The sequence below is a fragment of the Arachis ipaensis genome, chromosome B03 (genome assembly GCF_000816755.2).
Source record: "Arachis ipaensis cultivar K30076 chromosome B03, Araip1.1, whole genome shotgun sequence".
Taxonomy (NCBI): Eukaryota; Viridiplantae; Streptophyta; class Magnoliopsida; order Fabales; family Fabaceae; genus Arachis; species Arachis ipaensis.
The window spans coordinates 10,531,169-10,551,916 of record NC_029787.2 but is presented as its reverse complement, the minus strand read 5'-3'; the positions used below and the strand labels follow the sequence as shown (position 1 = coordinate 10,551,916).

The 20,748-nt window shown below is 41.2% G+C and overlaps 4 protein-coding genes and 7 pseudogenes across 4 annotated transcripts; 9 read left to right on the top strand and 2 right to left on the bottom strand.

The window, feature by feature from the left end:
• On the top strand, positions 503-856 carry LOC107632483. Its single transcript, XM_016336159.1, has one exon. It carries the CDS (start codon positions 503-505, stop codon positions 854-856), a length of 354 nt encoding a protein of 117 aa, XP_016191645.1.
• Positions 1,290-2,342, bottom strand: LOC107632484 (triacylglycerol lipase SDP1-like). Its single transcript, XM_016336160.1, has one exon. The coding sequence runs from the start codon at positions 2,340-2,342 to the stop codon at positions 1,290-1,292; it is 1,053 nt and encodes a 350-aa protein (XP_016191646.1).
• On the bottom strand, positions 3,846-4,798 carry LOC110269946 (triacylglycerol lipase SDP1-like). Its single transcript, XM_021118120.1, has 2 exons — positions 4,603-4,798; positions 3,846-4,270 (listed from the first exon to the last, which is right to left on the bottom strand). The coding sequence occupies exons 1-2, from the start codon at positions 4,745-4,747 to the stop codon at positions 4,002-4,004; spliced, it is 414 nt and encodes a 137-aa protein (XP_020973779.1). The 5' UTR covers positions 4,748-4,798; the 3' UTR covers positions 3,846-4,001.
• Positions 5,724-8,866, top strand: LOC107632485 (sucrose transport protein SUC5-like). The gene is made up of 2 exons (XM_021117155.1): positions 5,724-6,101; positions 8,450-8,866. The coding sequence occupies exons 1-2, from the start codon at positions 5,724-5,726 to the stop codon at positions 8,864-8,866; spliced, it is 795 nt and encodes a 264-aa protein (XP_020972814.1).
• LOC110269366 lies at positions 9,243-10,037 on the top strand (annotated as a pseudogene).
• LOC110269365 lies at positions 10,435-11,198 on the top strand (annotated as a pseudogene).
• Positions 11,647-12,426, top strand: LOC110269364 (annotated as a pseudogene).
• Positions 12,824-13,618, top strand: LOC110269363 (annotated as a pseudogene).
• Positions 14,013-14,806, top strand: LOC110269362 (annotated as a pseudogene).
• On the top strand, positions 15,186-16,017 carry LOC107632210 (annotated as a pseudogene).
• Positions 16,428-17,141, top strand: LOC107632486 (annotated as a pseudogene).

Here is a 20,748-nt window from a genome sequence, read left to right as displayed (position 1 = left end):
GTTAAAGTTTCACTTTATACTCATTAATATTTTATGTCGGTTTAGTTGTTCTTGACTTGGTTTTGTAGCCATGTTATATTGTTTTGTAATTTTGTTTCTAAGTTATATTATTGATCATTGATAATTTTATATTTTGAAAAAAGGAAAATATTTTTCTGTAATGAGATTGATTTTACGAGTAGTAGGATTAGAGGATTATAGTGAAAGTAGAATCATATTGAGGAAATTTGGTAGAGAAAAGAGAGATAAATAAGATAGAAGAGATGTAATCGGGGAGGAGAGTCCTAAGAAATTTTACAAATTCCAAACTAAGTGTTGCAATACCTATACTCATTACAGTTTCTCCTTTACAAGACTGTTGACTCTTGATTAGCAGCACAATAAATCTTTTCTCATGTTGTATGTTTATGCTTTGATGTTATTGTATAGGGCTCGATTGTAAAAGGGTCATTGGTTATACAACTATTAGATTATTGATAACTGAATATTACAGTCAGAGAGTATGGTAAATCAGCCACAAGCAACTAGTTCCGCCACACCGGTCCAGAATACTGAGGATCAAGTAGCAAGTGCCTCTTCTACTGTGAACTTGATAGATTCATTGCAGAAACAATATTTCAAAATCAAAGAGAATGCAGAAACCTACCCTTATGTATGGGCTTCCTATATTGTTGTATATGGTGGCTTTGGTCTATGGACTGCATATAGATGGAAAAAGCTTCGAAAAACCGAAGACAGAGTAAAGAATCTTCAAGAGAAACTACGAAAGCTTGTTGAAGCTGAAGAATATGCTATTTCTACTTCTACCAAAGTGGTTGAAAAGGGTTCTACATCTTCTGAAACGCCTTCCAAGTAGCCTACAGTTTCAATATTCCTTGCCCAAGGCCAAGTAGACTGGTCTTTTGGGCCTCAATAGCACTTTCTTTACCATAATGGTGGCTGGGACTTGAGACATTTCACGTTGCTTCTCTAAGCAACTGATTACATTGATATTTTTAGAAATTGTTTAAAGTTTTTTTTTTTTGGACGATAAAGAAACCCCATTTTACTTTCGCTGCATTTCTGAGTAACCTTGATTAACAGCTATACATATACCCGTCAAAATACAACAGTAGACAAATCTTTGGCGTGAAGATATTTTCATAAGTGGGAGTAATGATCAACACTAAGAACACATAACTTATAAGGGTAAGTAAATATTTTCCTTGGCAAGACCAAATTTCATGCTATTAACAATCTACGTTCAATAGCATCGAAGTATTGAAGTCACCAGGGAAAATTGCCAAGAGTTAACGGTCAGCAACGGTTTTATCCTTACCCAAATCGGCACTGGAATCAACTTCGGAGTTGTTGTCTAGGGTAATTGTTTCATTGTCGCCATTTTCGGAATCAGAAACTGTGCTAGCAGTGTCCATCTCCTTCCCTGGACAATAAATTTGGACAGACTCGGCGACTTCATTGCTAAAACTATCATGACTCCTACTTGAAGGTGACAAGTCTTCTTTCTTGATAACATTGAACACAATCCCATTATGGATCCTTTCAGGCTGCAAAAGATCGCCTTCAGTTACCATTATGCTAGATCCATTCGTGAAAACCTTGTTGCCGTTTTCCCTCTGGTCGGATTCTGAGGAGCTCCTATCCGGTGTTGTCACCCTGGGACTGTGATATTGAAAATCGTGAGGCGTAGTACGACCCGGCATGCTTGTACTAGGTTCAATATCAATTTCTAAGTGCTGGACGAAGTCAATGAACAGATTGGACGAAGTAGTTCTCATTAAAGGCCCCCCAGTTCTTGTCCAAGAATTTGAGTCACTACATTCAGATTCACAGTCACTTCCATCATATGCGCTACGGTTGGACTTCCAATTTTTACCGGAGGTTTCATTGGGACCGTTAGCGCCTAGAATAAGATCTTCAAGGGATCCTGTTGAATTTTCTCGTGCAATAACATTCCATGAAGGAATTCTTCTTGCACCACAGAACTTGACAGCAGGGGGAAAACTGGGACCTTGAGAAGAAACAGCAGCTGCCGCTCTTACAGCACTTCGTTTGAGTCTTCTCATATGATTGAGCATTACAACACACTCATCAAGAGCAAGCTCAATTCCGCAATTAGCTTTTATGGCCGAAAGCTTCTCCCAGGTGCATCTTCTCCCTTGGTTGTTTGCCTTCTGAAGTTCCATATATGAAGGATTCTGTATAATTTTCGAGTACTGAGCAAGAGTTGCAGGCATAACAACAGTTACATCACCCTCCCATTCTTGAGCAAACAGCTTGGCAATTCCACCTAAAGGAAATCCGAGTTCAAGTATCTGATTACATCTATGTTTCACCTCCATCTCCACAAGATGAGCAAGCTTGGCAGCAAAGTTGTTTAAAGTTTAAACTTCAAGTTTGATAACTTTCCTTCCAAAGAAAGTTCTGTGATAGTTTTACAAATAGGGGTGTTCCAATGTTTTTAGACTTGGGAAAATATTTATTTTAAGAAAGAAATATTAATCCATGATACATAAAACTAATGCAAAAGTAACTGTATTGTCACTAGGACAAAATATTTTAATTTACAGCAATAGCCATAACCAAATTTACAGCAATAGCCATAACCAAATTTACAAATAAATTAAATTCTTGACCAATATATTTCGTCACTAAATAGCCACTAGTCGCGACCCGCGAAGTTTAGGTCGGCTAGGGTACATTATGAAATTAGTTGACAACAGTATATCCTAATCTCTCCCGAAGGAAACATGAGAGCCTCTATAGGCAAATTCAAAGAGTTCAATATAATATAAACTTTCCAAAACAAAGGTGGAGAGATTCTAATCAAAACACAAAGTAGAAGAAATAAGGATCTTCGCCGTCTCTCAGACGATCCATAACTCACTTCTGAGCACCTGGACCTGTATCTGAAAAACAAGAGAAAAAAAATAGTTTATCTAAAACTAATGCAAAGTTACTGTATTGTCACTAAGCGCATAAAACTTTAAGTTTAAATTCTATTCCATCACAATATTGAAAAAAAAATAGGTAAAAAAGTGTCCTCACTCCTAAGGCAAAAGGCATTGGTTAAGTTAATGAAAGGGGAAAGTTTTTGTTTTTCAAATGAATTAAATGCATTAAAAATTTTTGTTTTAATGTTTGTATGGCTGTTTCCCTTGGTTTTATGGTTGAAAAGTTTCAAATTTGAGAAAACAAAAATGCTAATTGTGAGTTCAGTTTAGATTATGGCAGCCATATTATGAGAATGCATCTGGTTAAAGTTTCACTTTATACTCATTAATATTTTATGTCGGTTTAGTTGTTCTTGACTTGGTTTTGTAGCCATGTTATATTGTTTTGTAATTTTGTTTCTAAGTTATATTATTGATCATTGATAATTTTATATTTTGAAAAAAGGAAAATATTTTTCTGTAATGAGATTGATTTTACGAGTAGTAGGATTAGAGGATTATAGTGAAAGTAGAATCATATTGAGGAAATTTGGTAGAGAAAAGAGAGATAAATAAGATAGAAGAGATGTAATCGGGGAGGAGAGTCCTAAGAAATTTTACAAATTCCAAACTAAGTGTTGCAATACCTATACTCATTACAGTTTCTCCTTTACAAGACTGTTGACTCTTGATTAGCAGCACAATAAATCTTTTCTCATGTTGTATGTTTATGCTTTGATGTTATTGTATAGGGCTCGATTGTAAAAGGGTCATTGGTTATGCAACTATTAGATTATTGATAACTGAATATTACAGTCAGAGAGTATGGTAAATCAGCCACAAGCAACAAGTTCTGCCACACCGGTCCTGATACCCGTCAAAATACAACAGTAGACAAATCTTTGGCGTGAAGATATTTTCATAAGTGGGTGTAATGATCTACACTAAGAACACATAACTTATAAGGGTAAGTAAATATTTTCCTTGGCAAGACCAAATTTCATGCTATTAACAATCTACGTTCAATAGCATCGAAGTATTGAACTCACCAGGGAAAATTGCCAAGAGTTAACGGTCAGCAACGGTTTTATCCTTACCCAAATCGGCACTGGAATCAACTTCGGAGTTGTTGTCTAGGGTAATTGTTTCATTGTCGCCATTTTCGGAATCAGAAACTGTGCTAGCAGTGTCCATCTCCTTCCCTGGACAATAAATTTGGATAGACTCGGCGACTTCATTGCTAAAACTATCATGACTCCTACTTGAAGGTGACAAGTCTTCTTTCTTGATAACATTGAACACAATCCCATTATGGATCCTTTCAGGCTGCAAAAGATGTATTAACAATCTACGTTCAATAGCATCAAAGTATTGAAGTCACCAGGGAAAATTGCCAAGAGTTAACGGTCAGCAACGGTTTTATCCTTACCCAAATCGGCACTGGAATCAACTTCGGAGTTGTTGTCTAGGGTAATTGTTTCATTGTCGCCATTTTCGGAATCAGAAACTGTGCTAGCAGTGTCCATCTCCTTCCCTGGACAATAAATTTGGACAGACTCGGCGACTTCATTGCTAAAACTATCATGACTCCTACTTGAAGGTGACAAGTCTTCTTTCTTGATAACATTGAACACAATCCCATTATGGATCCTTTCAGGCTGCAAAAGATCGCCTTCAGTTACCATTATGCTAGATCCATTCGTGAAAACCTTGTTGCCGTTTTCCCTCTGGTCGGATTCTGAGGAGCTCCTATCCGGTGTTGTCACCCTGGGACTGTGATATTGAAAATCGTGAGGCGTAGTACGACCCGGCATGCTTGTACTAGGTTCAATATCGATTTCTAAGTGCTGGACGAAGTCAAGTTGAAACTGAAGAATATGCTATTTCTACTTCTACCAAAGTGGTTGAAAAGGGTTCTACATCTTCTGAAACGCCTTCCAAGTAGCCTACAGTTTTAATATTCCTTGCCCAAGGCCAAGTAGACTGGTCTTTTGGGCCTCAATATCACTTTCTTTACCATAATGGTGGCTGGGACTTGAGACATTTCATGTTTCTTCTCTAAGCAACTGATTACATTGATATTTTTAGAAATTGTTTAAAGTTTTTTTTTTTGGACGATAAAGAAACCCCATTTTACTTTCGCTGCATTCCTGAGTAACCTTGATTAACAGCTATACATATACCCGTCAAAATACAACAGTAGACAAATCTTTGGCGTGAAGATATTTTCATAAGTGGGAGTAATGATCTACACTAAGAACACATAACTTATAAGGGTAAGTAAATATTTTCCTTGGCAAGACCAAATTTCATGCTATTAACAATCTACGTTCAATAGCATCGAAGTATTGAAGTCACCAGGGAAAATTGCCAAGAGTTAACGGTCAGCAACGGTTTTATCCTTACCCAAATCGGCACTGGAATCAACTTCGGAGTTGTTGTCTAGGGTAATTGTTTCATTGTCGCCATTTTCGGAATCAGAAAACCATAATAAACACCTAAACAATATATTTAGAGTATAATAGGCTTTATCAAATATAGAAATAAAATAACATTTTTCTAATTTTTAACTAATTATTCTATAAAAGTGTAGATCACTTCTTAAATAATATAACCTTGTTTATGTTATTTATAACTCAAATTAATTAACATAACCTTCATACTCCCCTGTTCTATTATAAAACTCCCATACCCCTTCCCCTTAACCTTCACAAACACATACACTAATTGAATTAAACCCTTTCAAACACAGTAACACACACACACACTACTTACTCTTTCAAAAAAACAATGGAGTTCCTTTCTCTCAACTTAGAGAACCAGTCTCCACTACCACCAAAGCCGAATCTTCTACGTCAGATCATCGTCGTGGCGTCTATCGCCGCCGGTGTTCAGTTTGGATGGGCTTTACAGCTATCCTTGCTGACACCCTACGCCCACCTCCTTGGTATCCCACAAGCTTCCGCAGCTTACATCTTATTTTGCGGACCAATAAGTGAGATGCTCGTGCAGCCCATAGTAGGCTACTATAGTGACCGCTGCACGTCGTGGTTTGGACGACAGCGGCCTTTCATTGCTCTCGGCACCTTAGCGGTCGCCATTGCAGTGCTTTTTATAGGCTACGCTACTGACATGGGACACATGTTTGGTGACTCGCTTGAGAAGAATGTCCGCTCGCGCGCCATAGTCATCTTCGTGGTCGGGTTCTAGATCCTCGACGTTGTGAACAACATGCTTCAAACTCCATGTCGGGAACTCCTCGCCAACTTCGCTGCCGGAGACTAACGGAAAATGCAGACGGCCAACGCTGGCTTCTCGTTCTTCGTGGGAGTGGGAAACTTCCTAGGATACGCCGCCGGTTCCTACAGCGGTCTCCATCACATCTTCCCGTTCGCAAGAACGAAAGCGGGCGATGTATACTGCGCCCACTTGAAAAGATGCTTCTTCCTTTCATTCACGCTGTTGCTAACCCTAGCCATGGTGGCGTCGGTATACGTGAAAAAGAAACCACTCACACTGTAGAAATCAACGGCGGCGGCGGACGCCGAGATTAAAGGCAAATCAGAACGCATGGATAAGCATTAATGCATTATGGTAACAAAATGTATATTTAATTATTCTGTGAGAACTAAAACTAAATATATTTTATTATTTCTATATTTAATAGGCTTTATCAAATATATAAATAAAATAACATTTTCCTAATTTCTAACTGATTATTCTATAAAAGTGTAGATCATTTTTTAAATAATCTAACCTTGTTTATGTTATTTATAACTCAAATTAATTTGTCTAAAGGATTTTAAATTAATTAACATACCCTTCTCCCTCCCTCTTCTATTATAAAAACTTCCACGCCCCTTCCCCTGAACTTCACACTGTAACACACAATTCACAATCACACACACACACACCCTAATTGAATTAAAACTCTTTAAATCACACAATGGGGTTCCTTTCTCTCAACTTAGCGAACCAGACCGCACAACCACCGAAGCCGAGTCTTCTACGTCAGATCATCCTCGTGGCGTCTATCGCTGCCGGTGTTCAGTTTGATGGGCTTAACAACTATCCTTGCTAACACCCTACGTCCACCTCCTTGGTATCCCACGCGCTTTCGTAGCTTACATCTTATTTAGTGGACCAATAAGTGGGATGCTCGTGCAGCCTATAGTAGGCTACTATAGTGACCACTGCACGTCGCGGTTTGGACGCCGGTAGCCTTCCATTGCTGTCGGCACCTTAGCGGTCGCCATTGCAGTGCTCATTATAGGCTACGTTGCTGACATGGGACACGTGTTTGGTGACGCGCTCGAGAAGAAGGCCTGGGCGAGCGCCATAGCCATCTTTGTGGTCGGGTTTTAGATCCTCGACGTTGTGAACAACATGCTTGAAGCTCCATGCCGGGCACTCCTCGCCCACCTCGCTGCCAGAGACCAACGGAAAATGCGGATGGCCAACGCTGGCTTCTTGTCCTTCGTGGGGTGAGAAATGTCCTAGGATACGCCGCCGGTTCCTACAACGGTATCCATCACATCTTCCCGTTCACAAAAACGAAAGCGGGCGATGTATACTGCGCCCACCTGAAAAGCTGCTTCTTCCATTCAATCACGCTGTTGCTAACCCAAGCCACGGTGGCGGCGGTATACGTGAAAGTGAAACCACTCTTGCCGCAGAAATCAACGGCGGCGGCGGACGCCGAGATTAAAGGCAAATCAGAATGCATGGATAAGCATTAATGCATTATGGAAACAAAATGTATATTTAATTATTCTGTGAGAACTAAAACTAAATATATTTTGTTATTTCTATATTTAATAGGCTTCATCAAATATAGAAATAAAATAATATTTTCCTAATTTCTAACTAATTATTTTATAAAAGTGTAGATCATTTTTTAAATAATCTAACCTTATTTATGTTATTTTTAACTCAAATTAATTTGTCTAAAGGATCTTAAATTAATTAACATACCCTTCTCCCTCCCTATTCTATTATAAAAACTCTCACACCCCTTCCCCTGAACTCCACACCGTAACACACAATTCACAAACACACACACACAACTTGAATTGAAAGTTTCAAACACACGTCACACACAATTCACAAACACACATGCAGTACTTGAATTAAAACTCTTTCAAACACACAATGGAGTTCCTTTCTCTCAACGTAGAGAACCAGTCCGCGCTACCACCGAAGCCGAGTCTTCTACGTCAGATCATTGTCGTGGCGTCTATCGCCGTCAGTGTTCAGTTTGGATGGGCTTTACAGCTATCCTTGCAGACACCCCTACGTCCATCTCCTTGGTATCCCACAGGCTTTCGCAGCTTACATCTTATTTTGCAGACCAATAACTGGGATGCTCATGCAGCCCCTAGTAGACTACTATAGTAGTGACCGCTGCACGTCGCGGTTTGGACGCCGGGGGCCTTTCATTGCTGCCGGGTCCTTAGCGGTCGCCATTGTAGTGCTCCTTGTAGGCTACGCTGCAGACATGGGACACATGTAAAAAGGCCCGCTCGCGCGCCATAGCCATCTTCGTGGTCGGGTTCTGGATCCTCGACGTTGCTAACAACATGCTTCAAGCTCCTTGCTGGGCATCCCTTGCCGACCTCGCCGCCGGAGACCAACGGAAAATGCGGACGGCCAACGCTGGCTTCTCGTTCTTTGTGGGGTTGGAAAACTTCCTAGGATACGCCGCTGGTTCCTACAGCGGTCTCCATCACATTTTCCCGTTCACAAGAACGAAAGCGTGCGATGTATACTGTGCCCACCTGAAAAGCTATTTCTTCCTTTCAATCATGCTGTTGCTAACCCTAGCCACGGCGGCGGAGGTATACGTGAAAGGGAAACCACTCTCGCTGCAGAAATTAACGGCGGCGGCGGACGCCGAGATTAAAGGCAAATCAGAACACATGGATAAGCATTAATGCATTATGGTAACAAAATGTATATTTAATTATTCTGTGAGAACTAAAACTAAATATATTTTGTTATTTCCATATTTAATAGGCATTATCAAATATAGAAATAAAATATCATTTTCCTAATTTCTAAGTAATTATTCTATAAAGGTGTAGATCACTTTTTAAATAATCTAACCTTGTTTATGTTATTTATAACTCAAATTAATTTGTCTAAAGGATCTTCTATTAATTAACATACCCTCTTCTATTATAAAAACTCCCATACCCTCTTCATAAACACACACACACACTACTTGAATTGAAACTCTTTCAAACACACGTAACACACAATTCACAAACACACTCACACTACTTGAATTAAAACTCTTTCAAACACATAATGGAGTTCCTTTCTCTCAACTTAGAGAACCAGTCCGCACTACCACCGAAGCCGAGTCTTCTAGGTCAGATCATCGTCGTGGCGTCTATCGCCGCTGGTCTTCAGTTTGGATGGGCTTTACAGCTATCCTTGCTGACACCCTATGTCCACCTCCTTGGTATCCCACACGCTTCCGCAGCTTACATCTTATTTTGCGGACCAATAAGTGGGATGCTCGTGCATCCCGTAGTAGGCTACTATAGTGACCGCTGCACATCGCGGTTTGGACGACGGCGGCCTTTCATTGCTGTCGGCAACTTAGCGGTCGCCATTGCAGTGCTTCTTATAGGCTACGCTGCTGACATGGGACACATGTTTGGTAACTCGCTGGAGAAGAAGGCACGCCCGCGCGCCATAGCCATCTTCGTGGTCGGGTTCTAGATCCTTGACGTTGCGAACAACATGCTTCAAGCTCAATGTCGGGAACTCCTCGCCAACCTCGCTACCGGAGACCAATTGAAAATACGGACAGCCAACGCTGGCTTCTCGTTCTTCGTAGTAGTGGGAAACGTCCTAGGATACGCCTTCGGTTCCTACAGCGGTCTCCATCACATCTTCACGTTCACAAGAACGAAAGCGGGCGATGTATACTGCGCCCACCTGAAGAGCTGCTTCTTCCTTTCAATCACGCTGTTGCTAACCCTAGCCACGGCAGTGGCGATATACGTGAAAGTGAAACCACTCTCGCTGCAGAAATCAACGGCGGCGGCAGACGCCGAGATTAAAGGCAAATCAGAACGCATGGATAAGCATTAATGCATTATGGTAACAAAATGTATATTTAATTATTCTGTGAGAACTAAAACTAAATATATTTTTTTATTTCTATATTTAATAGGCTTTATCAAATATAGAAATAAAATAACATTTTCCTAATTTCTAACTAATTATTCTATAAAAGTGTAGATCATTTTTTAAATAATCTAACATTGTTTACGTTATTTATAACTCAAATTAATGTGTCTAAAGGATCTTAAATTAATTAACATACCCTTCTCCCTCCCTCTTCTATTATAAAAACTTTCACACCCCTTCCCCCGAACTCCACACCGTAACAAACAATTCACAAACACACACACACTACTTGAATTGAAACTTTCAAACACACGTAACACACACACACTACTTGAATTAAAACTCTTTCAAACACACAATGGAGTTCCTTTCTCTCAACGTAAAGAACCAGTCGGCACTACCACCGAAGCCGAGTCTTCTACGTCAAATCATCATCGTGGCGTCTATCGCCACCGTGTTCAGTTTGGATGGGCTTTACCGCTAACCTTGCTGACACCCTACGTCCACCTCCTTTTTATCCCACAAGCTTCCACAGCTTACATCTTATTTTGCGGACCAATAAGTGGGATGCTTGTACATCCCATAGTAGGCAACTATAGTGACCGCTGAACGTCGCGGTTTGGACGACGGCGGCCTTTCATTGCTGTCGGTGACTTAGCGGTCAGCATTGCAGTGCTTCTTATAGGCTACGCTGCTGACATGGGACACATGTTTGGTGACTCGCTGGAGAAGAAGGCACATCCGCGCGCCATAGCCATCTTCGTAGTCGGGTTCTAGATCCTTAACGTTGCGAACAACATGCTTCAAACTCCATGTCGGGCACTCCTCGCCAACCTCGCTGCCGGAGTCCAACGGAAAATACGGACAGCCAACACTGGCTTCTCGTTCTTCGTAGGAGTGGAAAACGTCCTAGGATACGCCTCCGGTTCCTACAGCGGTCTCCAACACATCTTCCCGTTCACAAGAATGACAGCGGGCGATGTATACTGCGCCCACCTGAAGAGCTGCTTCTTCCTTTCAATCACGCTGTTGCTAACCCTAGCCACGGCAGTGGCGGTATACGTGAAAGAGAAACCACTCTCGCTGCAGAAATCAACGGCGGCGGCAGACGCCGAGATTTAAGGCAAATCAGAACGCATGGATAAACATTAATGCATTATGGTAACAAAATGTATATTTAATTATTCTGTGAGAACTAAAACTAAATATATTTTGTTATTTCTATATTTAATAGGCTTTATCAAATATAGAAATAAAATAACATTTTCCTAATTTCTAACTAATAATTCTATAAAAGTGTAGATCATTTTTTAAATAATATATTCTTGTTTATGTTATTTTTAACTCAAATTAATTTGTCTAAAGGATCTTAAATTAATTAACATACCCTACTCCCTCCCTCTTCTATTATAAAAACTCTCACACTCCTTCCGCTGAACTCCACACCGTAACATACAATTCACAAACACACACACACACACTACTTGAATTGAAAGTTTCAAACATACGTCACACACAATTCACAAACGCACACACACAGTACATGAATTAAAACTCTTTCAAACACACAATGGAGTTCCTTTCTCTCAACGTAGAGAACCAGTCTGCACTACCACCAAAGCCGAGTTTTCTACGTCAGATCATCGTCGTGGCGTCTATCGTCGTAGGTTTTCCGTTTCGATGGGCTTTACAGCTATCCTTGCTGACACCCTACGTCCACCTCCTTGGTATCCCACACGCTTCCGCAGCTTACATCTTATTTTGCGGACCAATAAGTGGGATGCTCGTGCATCCCGTAGTAGGCTACTATAGTGACCGCTGCACATCGCGGTTTGGACGACGGCGGCCTTTCATTGCTGTCAGCAACTTAGCGGTCGCTATTGCAGTGCTTCTTATAGGCTACGTTGCTGACATGGGACATATGTTTGGTGACTCACTGGAGAAGAAGGCACGCACGCGCGCCATAGCCATCTTCGTGGTCGGGTTCTAGATCCTTGACGTTGCGAACAACATGCTTCAAGCTCCATGTCGGGCACTCCTCGCCAACCTCGCTGCCGGAGACCAATGGAAAATATGGACAGCCAACGCTGGCTTCTCGTTCTTCGTAGTAGTGGGAAACGTCCTAGGATACGCCTTCGGTTCCTACAGCGGTCTCCATCACATCTTCACGTTCATAAAAACGAAAGCGGGTGATGTATATTGCGCCCACCTGAAGAGCTGCTTCTTCCTTTCAATCACGCTGTTGCTAACCCTAGCCACGGCAGTGGCGATATACGTGAAAATGAAACCACTCTCGCAGCAGAAATCAACGGAGATTAAAGGCAAATTAGAACGCATGGATAAGCATTAATGCATTATGGTAACAAAATGTATATTTAATTATTCTGTGAGAACTAAAACTAAATATATTTTGTTATTTCTATATTTAATAGGCTTTGTCAAATATAGAAATAAAATAACATTTTCCTAATTTCTAACTAATTATTCTATAAAAGTGTAGATCATTTTTTAAATAATCTAACATTGTTTATGTTATTTATAACTCAAATTAATGTGTCTAAAGGATCTTAAATTAATTAACATACCCTTCTCCCTCCCTCTTCTATTATAAAAACTTTGACACCCCTTCCCCCGAACTCCACACCGTAACACACAATTCACAAACACACACACACTACTTGAATTGAAACTTTCAAACACACGTAACACACACACACTACTTGAATTAAAACTCTTTCAAACACACAATGGAGTTCCTTTCTCTCAACGTAGAGAACCAGTCCGCACTACCACCAAAGCCGAGTCTTCTACGTCAGATCATCGTCGTGGCGTCTATCGCCGTAGGTGTTTCGTTTGGATGGGCTTTACAACTATCCTTCCTGACACCCTACATCCACCTCCTTGGTATCCCACACGCTTCCGCAGCTTACATCTTATTTTGTGGACCAATAAGCGGGATGCTCGTGCATCCCGTAGTAGGCTACTATAGTGACCGCTGCACATCGCGGTTTGGACGACGGCGGCCTTTCATTGCTGTCGGCAACTTAGCGGTCGTCATTGCAGTGCTTTTTATAGGCTACGCTGCTGACATGGGACACATGTTTGGTGACTCGCTGGAGAAGAAGGCACGCCCGCGCGCCATAGCCATATTCGTGGTCGGGTTCTAGATCCTTGACGTTACGAACAACATGCTTCAAGCTCCATGTCGGGCACTCCTCGCCAACCTCACTGCCGGAGACCAATGGAAAATACGGACAGCCAACGCTGGCTTCTCGTTCTTCGTAGTAGTGGGAAACGTCCTAGGATACGCCTTCGGTTCCTAGGGCGGTCTCCATCACATCTTCACGTTCACAAGAACGAAAGCGGGCGATGTATACTGCGCCCACCTGAAGAGCTGCTTCTTCCTTTCAATCACGCTGTTGCTAACCCTAGCCACGACAGTGGCGATATACGTGAAAGTGAAACCACTCTCGCTGCAGAAATCAACGGCGGCGGCAGACGTCGAGATTAAAGGCAAATCAGAACGCATGGATAAGCATTAATGCATTATGGTAACAAAATGTATATTTAATTATTCTGTGAGAACTAAAACTAAATATATTTTGTTATTTCTATATTTAATAGGCTTTATCAAATATAGAAAAAAATAACATTTTCCTAATTTCTAACTAATTATTCTATAAAAGTGTAGATCATTTTTTAAATAATCTAACTTTGTTTATGTTATTTATAACTCAAATTAATGTGTCTAAAGGATCTTAAATTAATTAACATACCCTTCTCCCTCCCTCTTCTATTATAAAAACTTTCACACCCCTTCCCCCGAATTCCACACCGTAACACACAATTCACAAACACACACACTACTTGAATTGAAACTTTCAAACACACGTAACACACACACACTACTTGAATTAAAACTCTTTCAAACACACAATGGAGTTCCTTTCTCTCAACGTAGAGAACCAGTCCGCACTACCACCGAAGCCGAGTCTTCTACGTCAGATCATCGTCGTGGCGTCTATCACCACCGTGTTCAGTTTGGATGGGCTTTACCGCTAACCTTGTTGACACCCTACGTCCACCTCCTTGGTATCCCACACGCTTCCACAGCTTACATCTTATTTTGCAGACCAATAAGTGGGATGCTTGTGCATCCCATAGTAGGCTACTATAGTGACCGCTGCACGTCGCGGTTTTGACGACGGTGGCCTTTCATTGCTGTCGGCGACTTAACGGTCAGCATTGCAGTGCTTCTTATAGGCTATGCTGCTGACATGGGACACATGTTTGGTGACTCGCTGGAGAAGAAGGCACATCCGCGCGCTATAGCCATCTTCGTGGTCGGGTTCTAGATCCTTAACGCTGCGAACAACATGCTTCAAACTCCATGTCGGGCACTCCTCGCCAACCTCGCTGCCGGAGTCCAACGGAAAATACGGACAGCCAACGCTGGCTTCTCGTTCTTCATAGGAGTGGGAAACGTCCTAGGATACGCCTCCGGTTCCTACAGCGGTCTCCATCATATCTTCTCGTTCACAAGAATGACAGCGGGCGATGTATACTGCGTCCACCTGAAGAGCTGCTTCTTCCTTTCAATCACGCTGTTGCTAACCCTAGCCACGGCAGAGGCGGTATACGTGAAAGAGAAACCACTCTCACTGCAGAAATCAACGGCGGCGGCAGACGCCGAGATTAGAGGCAAATCAGAACGTATGGATAAGCATTAATGCATTATGGTAACAAAATGTATATTTAATTATTCTGTGAGAACTAAAACTAAATATATTTTGTTATTTCTATATTTAATAGGCTTTATCAAATATAGAAATAAAATAACATTTTCCTAATTTCTAACTAATTATTCTATAAAAGTGTAGATCATTTTTTAAATCATATATTCTTGTTTATGTTATTTTTAACTCAAATTAATTTGTCTAAAGGATCTTAAATTAATTAACATAGCCTACTCCCTCCCACTTCTATTATAAAAACTCTCACACCCCTTCCGCTGAACTCCACACCGTAACATACAATTCACAAACACACACACACTACTTGAATTGAAAGTTTCAAACATACGTCACACACAATTCACAAACACACACACACATAGTACATGAATTAAAACTCTTTCAAACACACAATGGAGTTCCTTTCTCTCAACGTAGAGAACCACTCCGCACTACCACCGAAGCCGAGTCTTCTACGTCAGATCATCGTCGTGGCGTCTATCGCCGTAGGTGTTCCGTTTGGATGGGCTTTACAGCTATCCTTGCTGACACCCTACGTCCACCTCCTTGGTATCCCACACGCTTCCGCAGCTTACATCTTATTTTGCGGACCAATAAGTGGGATGCTCGTGCATCCCGTAGTAGGCTACTATAGTGACCGCTGCACGTCGCGGTTTGGACGACGGCGACCTTTCATTGCTGTCGGCGACTTAGCGATCGCCATTGCAGTGCTTCTTATAGGCTACGCTGCTGATATGGGACACATGTTTGGTGACTCGCTGGAGAAGAAGGCACGCCCGCGCGCCATAGCCATCTTCGTAGTCGGGTTCTAGATCCTTGACGTTGCGAACAATATGCTTCAACCTACATGTCGGGCACTCCTCGCCAACCTCGCTGTCGGAGTCCAACGGAAAATACGGACAACCAACGCTGGCTTCTCGTTCTTCGTAGGAGTGGGAAACGTCCTAGGATACGCCTCCGGTTCCTACAGCGGTCTCCATCACATCTTTTCGTTAACAAGAACGAAAACGGGCGATGTATACTGCGCCCACCTAAAGAGCTGCTTCTTCCTTTCAATCACGCTATTGCTTACCCTAGCCACGGCAGCGGCGGTATACGTGAAAGAGAAACCACTCTCGCCGCAGAAATCAACGGCGGCGGCGAACGCCGAGATTAAAGGCAAATCAGAACGCATGGATAAGCATTAATGCATTATGGTAACAAAATGTATATTTAATTATTCTGTGAGAAGTAAAACTAAATATATTTTGTTATTTCTATATTTAATAGGCTTTATCAAATATAGAAATAAAATAACATTTTCCTAATTTCTAACTAATTATTCTATAAAAGTGTAGATCATTTTTTAAATAATCTATCCTTGTTTATGTTATTTTTAACTCAAATAAATTTGTCTAAAGGATCTTAAATTAATTAACATACCCTTCTCCCTCCCTCTTCTATTATAAAAACTCTCACACCCCTTCCTCTGAACTCCACACCGTAACACATAATTCACAAACACACACACTACTTGAATTGAAAGTTTCAAACATACGTCACACACAATTTACAAACACACACACAGTACTTGAATTAAAACTCTTTCAAACACACAATGGTGTTCCTTTCTCTCAACGTAGAGAACCAATCCGCACTACCATCGAAGCCGAGTCTTCTACGTCAGATCATCGTCGTGGTGTCTATCGCCGTTTGTGTTCAGTTTGGATGGGCTTTACAGCTATCCTTGCTGACACCCTACGTCCACCTCCTTGGTATCCCACACGCTTCCGCAGCTTACATCTTATTTTGCAGACCAATAATTGGGATACTCGTGCAGCCCATAGTAGGCTACTATAGTGACCGCTGCACGTCGCGGTTTGGACGACGACGGCCTTTCATTGCTGTCGGTGCCAAAGCGGTCGCCATTGTGGGGATGCTTATAGGCTACGCTGCTGACATGGGACACATGTTTGGTGACTCGCTCGAGAAGAAAGCCCGTCCGCGCGCCATAGCCATCTTCGTGGTCGGGTTCTAGATCCTCGACGTTTCGAACAACATGCTTCAAACTCCATGCCGGGCACTCCTCGCCAACCTCGCCGCTGGAGACCAACGAAAGATGCGGATGGCCATCGCTGGCCTCTCGTTCTTCGTGGGGGTGGGAAACGTCCTAGGATACGCCGCCGATTCCTACAGCGGTCTCCATCACATCTTCCCGTTCACAAGAACGAAAGCGGGTGATGTATACTGCGCCCACCTGAAAAGCTGCTTCTTCCTTTCAATCACGCTGTTGCTAACCCTAGCCACGGCAGCGGCGGTATACGTGAAATAGAAACCACTCTCGCCGCAGAAATCAACGGCGGCGACGAACGCCGAGATTAAAGGCAAATCAGAACGCGTGGATAAGCATTAATGCATTATGGTAACAAAATGTATATTTAATTATTCTGTGAGAACTAAAACTAAATATATTTTGTTATTTCTATATTTAATAGGCTTTATCAAATATAGAAATAAAATAACATTTTCCTAATTTCTAACTATTTATTCTATAAAAGTGTAGATCATTTTTTAAATAATCTATCCTTGTTTATGTTATTTTTAACTCAAATTAATTTGTCTAAAGGATCTTAAATTAATTAACATACCCTTCTCCCTCCCTCTTTTATTATAAAAACTCTCACACCCCTTCCCCTGAACTCCACACCGTAACACACAATTCACAAAGACAAACACACTACTTGAATTGAAAGTTTCAAACACACGTCACACAGAATTCACACACACACACAGTACTTGAATTAAAACACTTTCAAACACACAATGGAGTTCCTTTCTCTCAACCTAGAGAACCAGTCTGCACTACCACCGAAGCCGAGATTAAAGGCAAATCAGAATGCATGGATAAGCATTAATGCATTATGGTAACAAAATGTATATTTAATTATTCTGTGAGAACTAAAACTAAATATATTTTGTTGTTTAATGTAACTATAGTTGACATAAGACACTTGTAGGCTGATTTTTTTATATGATTTAGCATTGTGAGTTATGCTGGGTTATGATGATTAGGGATGAATTACACTGTTATGACGGCGTTACTTTTAGGAATCTGGGGGGGAAGAAATCGAACCATCCGATTTCATGCAGAGAGAGAAAGGAATACAAATCGGACGGTCCGATTTGTGTGAGGCAGATATATGAGTTGCATGAAGTTGGACCCACCGATTTTCGGTTGTTCAATTTTTTAAATCCTAGAGTGCACTTTTCGGACCCACCGATTTCTGGGGGCAAAATTTTTTTTAATTCGGGAGTGCACGAATCGGACCCAACAATTTGTGATGTGCAAAAATTTTGAAATGATAGGACGCGGTCGGTCCGTCCGATTTGTTTGTTAGTGCATACATAAACCCAAAAAAAATGACAGAAATTCCATTTCTTCATCGTGTGTCTCAACTCATGTTCTTCTCTCATTCTTCTCCTTCATTCTTGCAAAATAAATTTTAGTGAGATTGAGAGTAGTTAAGTGAGTATAGTGTTATGGATGATATAGTTGTGTTGAAAATTTATTGTTACGGGCAGATTTTATTACAAACATACGAGGGAGTTCAATTTGTGTGTGAAAATCCATTAAATGTTGTTATTCCGTTCACATTGTCATTTGAAAAATTGAAAAGTGTGATTTGTGAGAAGATAGATTCTCAAATATATAGGAGAGTATCGTGTATTTTGTACAGGTATCCTTTATCTTTGTTTGGTGGGTTCGTTCAATTTCAGACCAAATACATTACGGATGAAGCGAGTATGCATGAAATGTTTTCAATGTATATGGGAAATCGCCACCGAATGTCGTGCACCGAGTTGTATATTAAGTTCGAGCAATATGAAGTGGACCGTAATATTGAATTAGAAGATTATAATAGTGAAAGCGAGGAGAAATTTGAAAGTAACTATGAGATCGTTGGTCCAGGTGAAGACGAAGATGAAGCTGACGACACCATGAACGCAGATGCGGCGGAAGTTGCAAATGCACTAGCAAACCCACATCCGTTTCAGGAGCCTTCTTTCATGCGGTCGTTGGATTTGGAGGCTATGCATGCACCGGAGTTTTCCCAATATATGAATGTAGGTACGTAAAGTAAGATAGCTTTGTGATACTCTGAAGTAGGAGATCAATATGGTCGGATGAGTAATATATGTTATATGTGGATAGTAATTAGTGACCATAGCATTTGATTACTTTATTAGTTAATAGTTCTTTATTATGAATTATATTTAGTTGTTCTTTACGTAGATACAATAGCGAAAAAAAGGCTATTATGATCATACATGGATAAGTGTGTTTATTACTTATGATGTATGCAGCGCTTCCTGTTGTGGCGAATGGTGAGTTCACGGTGGGGATAGAATTCAGTTCAAGAGAGGCAGTAATCAAGGCAATGAAAGATTATACCATCTGTAGAGGTGTAGACTATCGGGTATATGAGTCAGAACTGACGACATTCTATACTAAATGTACACAATATGGCGGTGGTTGTGATTGGCTGATCAGGGTAACCAAAATGTAGAAGAAGTACTGTTGGGAAATAAGGAGGTACAATGGTAGTCACACTTGTACCAAGTCTACTATTTCTCAAGACCATTCGAAGCTGGATTCCAAGACAGTTGCAGAAGTAATTAAGCCGTTGGTAGAGGTTGACTTGTCTATAAAGGTGAAATCAGTCATTGCTAAAGTCCAGTCAAAGTTTAACTACACTACCAGTTATCGCAAGGCTTAGTTAGCAAAGCAAAAGGCGGTGGAATCAATTTTCGGAGGTTGGGAAGCATCATATGAAGCTTTGCCCATATGGTTTGAGGCCATGTGTCACAAGGAGCCATCAGCAGTGGTTCACTTTGAAACATAGCCTGTGTACCAGGGGGATGATTTGGTTCCTGATATACGTGTACTACATAGAGTCTTCTGGAGTTATTACCCTTGTATAAGGGCCTTCAGACACTGCAAGCCGGTGGTGCAGGTGGACGAGACTCATTTGTTTGGAAAATACAAGGGTTGTTTATTGGTTGTAGTCTCACAAGATGGTAATAACAGCATCGTGCCTATTGCATTTGCCATAGTGGAGGGAAAAAGACTTCTGATGCATGGTACTTTTTTCTAAGTAACTTGCGTCAACATGTAGTGACACGTGATGGTGTGGGACTTATTTCTAATCGACACGATTCTATTAGGTCAGCTATTGATCGGAGTAATGGGCTTGGTCTCCTCCTAGAGCTTTCCATATGTGTTGTATCCGGCATATTGACTTCTTGAGGAAGTTCAAGGCACCTTACTTGCAGAAGCTTATCGTCAACATTGGTAAGTTTGAATACAATGACCTTTGAATTTATTGTAAGTACGATTAAATTGAATGGTGTTCATAGTTGATTGTTTCTTTTTCATAGGATATTCGAGGATGATTAGGGAGTACTAGATGCCCTATGAACGATTAAAAGAATAGGGTGAGGCTTACACCAACTGGCTTGAACGGATCCTACGTGAGCAGTATGCTTTGGCATTTGATGGTGGATACCGATGGAGTCATATGACTACCAATCTTGTGGAGTGCATCAACTCCGTCTTAAAGGGTGCACGCAATCTCCCAGTCACCGCGCTTGTTAAGGCTACATGTTACAGACTAAATGAGTTGTTCACTAGGAAAAGAGCCGAGGCTGAGGCTCGAATTAATGCTGGACTTGTGTTCTCTGAGATGGTGACCTCCAAGCTGCATGCAAATCAACGAGCTGCAGGAAACATATAGGTTAGCTGTTTTGATAGAGAAAATAAAGTCTTTGAAGTACGTGAGATGCCTAGTGGGGTTGAGTATGCAGTTGACCTACGCCAACATCGATGCGACTGTGGTGAATTCCAGGTTGACCGAATTTTGTGTCGACATGTGTTTGCT

Coding starts and splice junctions, on each gene's coding strand:
- LOC107632485 (XM_021117155.1), top strand. CDS start 5,724: ATGGAGTTCCTTTCTCTCAACTTAGAGAACCAGTCTCCACTACCACCA. Junction 6,102..8,449: donor GTGACTCGCTTGAGAAGAAT/GTCCGCTCGCGC, acceptor ACATGTAAAAAG/GCCCGCTCGCGCGCCATAGC.
- LOC107632484 (XM_016336160.1), bottom strand. CDS start 2,342: ATGGAGGTGAAACATAGATGTAATCAGATACTTGAACTCGGATTTCCT.
- LOC110269946 (XM_021118120.1), bottom strand. CDS start 4,747: ATGCCGGGTCGTACTACGCCTCACGATTTTCAATATCACAGTCCCAGG. Junction 4,271..4,602: donor CATAATGGTAACTGAAGGCG/ATCTTTTGCAGC, acceptor GATTGTTAATAC/ATCTTTTGCAGCCTGAAAGG.
- LOC107632483 (XM_016336159.1), top strand. CDS start 503: ATGGTAAATCAGCCACAAGCAACTAGTTCCGCCACACCGGTCCAGAAT.